Here is a 5,719-nt window from a genome sequence, read left to right on the forward strand (position 1 = left end):
TGTCTACAGTTTCACCGCAATCTACAAGTAGAGTGGTTCTGACTGTAAAATGTGCTCTCAGTGGCTCTTGTATCTAGCCCTCTGTGCATCCTCCTCACTCACCTCTCATTTTCTGTTTGTTCTTCCAGGTTCTGTATCATGTCCTGGTGAAGTATTGGCTGAGTGAGAAGGTTGCTGGGACGACGGCTACAAGGGGATCCATTTGAGGTCGATCTATCAGCCTGCCTACACCAGGTGAAAGCAACGTGGGTACATATAGCTAGTAGTAATATCCTGAGAGTTGGCCCTGTGCAGGTCAGGTCACTCCCCCCCGACAGCACTCATAGGAATGGAATCTAAAGGAAGCACCCGAAGCGGAAGCAAGCCTGATGCCAAGGCCACCAGCTCTGGAAAGCCGGAGAAGCCCAACCCCGGGCCTGCTATGAATGCAGACAAGAAGGAAACCCCCTCCAAGGAGCAGCCCACCCCTGTGGCCACAACGAAGAAGGCAGCCAGCGAGGCCGCTGCACTGAATAATCACAGCAATCTGAAACCCAGCCCTGCGGCCCCGGAGGTGCAAGAGGCCACCGGCCAGTCCCCTGACATTGAGCACAAGGGAAATGGCGCGGAGGAATCCTCAGGCAGTGTCTTCGATAATGTGAAGCCATTGGCCATTGTTGGAGGTGTGGTGGTGGCTGCCATTGCTGTAATTCTGGGAGTGGTGTTCCTAGCCCGGAAAAAATGAAGACCGAGAAAGGGTTGGGGGAGAGAAATATAATCAACTGTACAGTTCCTTTTGAAACACATGCATGCAGTAAATTCTATACATATCTATACATATATAGAGAGAGCACTAGATAGGGTAACTACAGCACCAACAACTACTCCAAAAGTCTTGTTCCAAAGGAGCCATGCCAGTTTGACCAGTATGGGTACTCCATGCACTCAATATGTGCTTTCGTGTAATATAACTTGGCTTGTACAACTGTGTATAGATTACAGCTTCTTCTGATCAGTGTAAATGCCGGTGTCCCCTCCCCCCACGCTCCTCCCCAGGAGACTCCCCACTTTCCCATAGTCCCAGCATTTCCAAGCAGAGGTGTTCTACATCCCATCCTGAGTCCCTGCTCTATTTATTTTGATGTTTTTTAATTGGGTTGTGGTAGAGAAGAGGAAAGGGAATAGTACTAAGACCCAGTTCATCAATTATTGTGGTTTATTATTAATATCGTACCCCAACTTGTGCTGGATGCTTTGCAGACATGTAAGAAGGCAGCTCCGAGCTTATGGCCTAATAGGTACATTATGTTCCTAATGCTTATCACCCAACCTCTAAAAACAAACAGACAAGACAGGAGTAACCCATAGCTGGAGGTGAGCTGACTGTGTGATATAGAAGAGTGTGGATCACATGGCATTATAGAACCTTTTCTCTGTCTGAGCTGCAAGCCAGTAGCTACAGTGAAGCTCAAGGGGCAAATATGTCTCACTGAGATCTACAGTGCGGTTTGCAGCCCATGGAGACAACATACAAGGCTTGGAGTCCCATCCCATCTTTAGTCATACAGAGGACAGTTTCAACCTGCTCCATGTTATGTATATTGGGGGCAGCCCCAGGCACCCAGCCATTTGCCAATGCAGATAAGACCACTGGGACAGTTTGGGCATTCCTGCCCTAGAGGGTGATAGACTGTTTTGGACACAGTGTCTGATAAACTTAAATTGGCCTCAGTAGTGCACTAAGGGCTCAATCCAAACTGCACTGATGTCTGTTGGAGTTTTTCCATTGACTTCAGTGGGCTTTGGCTCAGGCCCTTAATCCTGGTGCTTTTCCATCAAAGGTTGATCTCTCCTTGCGTGTGGTAGAAGAAAAGGCAGACAAGAACTAGGCTTTAAGAGCAAGCAGCACATGAAGCACTATGGGAATGACATACATGAACCCCTTTATGCTGGGAAAACCATGTGCAAAAGTGATGAAAACAGATGGTGCTTGGAGAGATCTTCTACCCCCTAATTTGAGTCTACCAGGAAAATGTGAAACATTCATGTCTTGAAAGTGGAAACAATTTCCCAAAACTTGGAAACAGCCTGGTTTCTTTGCTGGGGGGGGGGGGGGGGGGGGGTGAGATATAAAACCAGACCGTGGGTAGGAAGGGAAAAGGGAAAAGTAAGAGAGAGGATAGATGGAGGCTCCATTTACTACATTCTGAGAAGATGGGACACACAGGGATGAGGGATGAGTGACCTTTCCAGACTCAGAACTTCCATTAAGACCTGCATTTGCTGCTGCTGCTATAGTATAGAAAGGATTCTTTAGCTAATGTTTTATTTTAAATGGAGCCAGAATTGAAACAGAATAAGCCAAAGAGTCATTGGAGCTCAGCAGTAGTACCTGCTAACCGGTGAGTGGTATACAGGAGTGTCACAGTTTTGCAGCGATGATTGGCAAAGATACTGTACAAAAGCCAGAGAAACCAGTCCAAATTCAGAGGGAATGTAGAAGGTGGGGTGAAAGTTACATGTCTGGAAGGGAGCCTGAGCACCTGGGAGTATAAACCAGTATAAGGGCCGGATGAAGCATCAATTATGCCAAGTCTCTTAGTTTCTTACCCTAGATTTCTTGTATCTTCCACTGACACATCTAATATTGGCCACTGGTGGTTGACAGGATACTGGACTGGATGGACTACATATCTGATCCAGTCTGGCAATTCCTATATTTCTAACTCAGAGTCCTTGAAGAATTTGGCCTACTGAGTGCATGTGGCTCATCAGAATATTTGGGCACAGCTGCTTTACAAATTCCCTTCTATTCCTGCAGTTAGATTTTTCACCATCTTTTCTACAAGGCTCTTAAAATATTCCCAGATGTATGCGGCCTCTTTGGATATAAAATTCTATCTCCTGGTTTCCAAACTATTGTGTGTTTCTGAGTTTTAACCTGCATATGTTCTTTTCCATTGCACAGACTGATGCAATATGATCAGGTTTGCCCCATTGTTGAAACAAGTGCTAACAACCACCATGCTTAAACTTGATAGGTGCTAGCACTGTTTCACCTGTATTATGGACAGGACTTATAACTTCACCTTGTAATACAATCCCTCCTGTACTGAGAAGGCTCTGGGAAAACCTTACTAAGAATAGACTAGCTACATCATGGGGGATTCCTTGTTGTTATTTATCCAGAAGGTTGTTTGGCTGGTTGTTTCTTTAATAACCTTTCCTTGTTGAGGAGCTAATTTGTCCCCATGATGTTTTGCAGATGCTGAGATGTTAATTTATTATTGTAAGCTGGGATGAGGATAGGGTGAAAATGGGGAAGTGCAAAGTATAGGCATCTGAGATGGAGAAGAGATCATAATTGTCTAGCCTGTCTCCTGCCAATGCAGGGCTGGTGATTCCTGGAACTTATGAAGCAGAGATTTGATTTCTAGTTTCAAGTGTAAATTACTTCAAGAGATGTTTCCCTATTTGTTGCCCTTCCATTTTTAGTTCTGGCAGATGTGTTTTCCAGTGGAGTGTGTGATAAAAATCACAGATCTAGCTCCTTTCTGCTCTGAACTAACCAGGGTAGACAGAAATTTAAGGAGGAAAAGGAAACATTGGATGCTTCACAGGAGCCTCTCTCTCTCCTTTTAAAAGTATTTTAATTTGACTGCATTAATTTTTGGAAAACTGAGAAAAAAAGTTCTGAGTTGGGAAGTTTTCCCCTGAGCTGCAAAACTTCCATCCAGATCCGAACTGTTCCCCAAAGCATTAAGATATGTGATTTGGATGCAGGCCCATCTCTAGTTCTAAGCCAATAATTTCCTCCTGAAATATGCCAGAGAGGTTATTGAGACATGGGAGATGGTGATGGTGGCGGGACAAGAACTCGTCATCTTGAAAAATAACCTTGCCCTCAATCATATTTATGGCCGTGAAGAAATAGGTTAGGTCTATAAGGGAATCATTCACTTACTGTAATTTCTTGGTACTGTTGTCCACTGTCCATGACTCATTCTCCAGAACCCAGCTCATTTGCTGGTCTGAAAACACCCATTTTTTGTGTGGATGTGTACAACCCCACCGCCTTCTTGAAGAATATTACATGTATATATTACAGTTTACTGCAGTCTTTGTAAAGCCACACACCCCATATTTTTTGTAAAGAAAAATATTGAGACAACCCTTTATTTGTGCACCTGCATTCACACAAAGTGTCCATGTTTTCTTTTTTGTACCATTTGCATTCTGCCATGTAATGCCCTAAGCAACATTTTTGGTCATGGTTTCTTACCACTAAGAGAATGTCTGGCTAGGAAACTCCTGAATGTATAGCGTCCCCATTGTGCTACAAGCTAAAAATTACTGTTTCCCCACCTTCCCCAAATAGTCACGTGGGCTACTTGCTTTTAAAAAGGTACTTCCTCTTTTAAAGTATTTTGGAATGTGTTGTGTTGTGTTGTAGTGGAACTAGTGCTGGTTTGAGTCTGGTATATCACAAGGAGGTGTCATGCAAGCTTCCTAAACACACAGGGTTTCTATGCCCTCCAGTCCTGACTTGCAACTACCCCTTTTAGCAGATGCTGCCTGTTATACCTTTGTGCTGCACTGCATGGTGGTTTCCTGTTGAGCACAAAAGTCCAATGAGAACTAGACTGAGAAGAGCAAATTATCTCTCGGTTGGAACCCACGGCAGATTGAAACCCAATTTGTCACGAGGCAAAAGGCTAACGAGTGAACTTGCTGTGCTAAATAAATAGTTGTCCTGTTTTGCGGCAGCACTGAGCACATGCCTTTATTTGTTTGATGTATTGTGTTGTGTTTGCTGTAATATGAGGTCCTTTTAGTGACATCTCCTTAATGAGAACGAATTAAAGCTTGAAACTGATAAGATTCTGGCTTGGGGATTTGTAGGGATCTAGATTGCTAGTTTACTCTTATTGATGCTGTTTATAAATTAGAAATTTGATAGATTAATTATACAAACACTGCAGTAGAAAATGCAGCTTATCTTTAAAACAATAGATTCAATTACTATATTCTATTTTGAAGAAACCACCTCTCTCGACCTAATGCAAGAATGTCACTTTTATCTCTTGGACAATTTAGTACAGGGTTTTCCCTGTCCCTAGCTCTGTAAATCTGAAATTGACCACATTTCCTCTGATGGGGCCTGACCCAAATCCCACTGAAGTCAATGGAAAGACTTCTATTGACTTCAGTGGGCTTTGGATCAGGCCCATGCCTCTTAATAGTTTTGCTGTGGGATAGAATCAAATCTGAGCATGAGGGATGCTCTGACAGCATTTTCAGCATGGTAAGAATGTATTCTGCCAGGTGATTTCTATCTCATGTAGGCCGTGATTCACCAAAAGCACTTAAGCACATGCTTAACTTTAAGTAGACCCACTGACTTCAGTGTTACATGCTTAAGTGCTTTGCTGAATCAGGGCTTTGGGGGTGATCCAAAAAACATGAAGGGGAGTCTTTCCACTAATTTCAGGAGGCTGTGGATCAGGCTGTTAGAGTTACTTTCCCATTTTCTGTTCTTAATTATTTGTATTGTGATAGTGCCTGGCATGGTCCCTCTGTGCTGGGTTAATTTCACGTACAGGGAATGGGGAAAACAACCATTAGGTTTGATCCTTAAAGGGTTCCACATGTGGAGCTCTCACATACTTCAGGTTCTATCCTTTGATCTCATGGACTGCCAGGGAAGCCATAAGCAGAGACTATAAAGAGTGTCCTTCTC

The 5,719-nt window shown here is 43.6% G+C and overlaps 1 protein-coding gene across 1 annotated transcript; it reads left to right on the top strand.

Moving 5' to 3' along the window:
- The first annotated feature begins 206 nt into the window (after positions 1 to 206).
- On the top strand, positions 207 to 1,169 carry CEND1 (cell cycle exit and neuronal differentiation 1). The gene has a single exon (XM_024212630.1). The coding sequence runs from the start codon at positions 329 to 331 to the stop codon at positions 722 to 724; it is 396 nt and encodes a 131-aa protein (XP_024068398.1). The 5' UTR covers positions 207 to 328; the 3' UTR covers positions 725 to 1,169.
- The last annotated feature ends 4,550 nt before the right edge of the window (positions 1,170 to 5,719 follow it).

This window comes from Terrapene carolina, unplaced genomic scaffold, assembly GCF_002925995.2.
Source record: "Terrapene carolina triunguis isolate 2854851 unplaced genomic scaffold, T_m_triunguis-2.0 Scaffold250, whole genome shotgun sequence".
Taxonomy (NCBI): domain Eukaryota; kingdom Metazoa; phylum Chordata; order Testudines; family Emydidae; genus Terrapene; species Terrapene triunguis.

Bases quoted from the DNA above. Each gene is read 5' to 3' on its own strand.
- CEND1 (XM_024212630.1), top strand. From the start codon at position 329: ATGGAATCTAAAGGAAGCACCCGAAGCGGAAGCAAGCCTGATGCCAAG.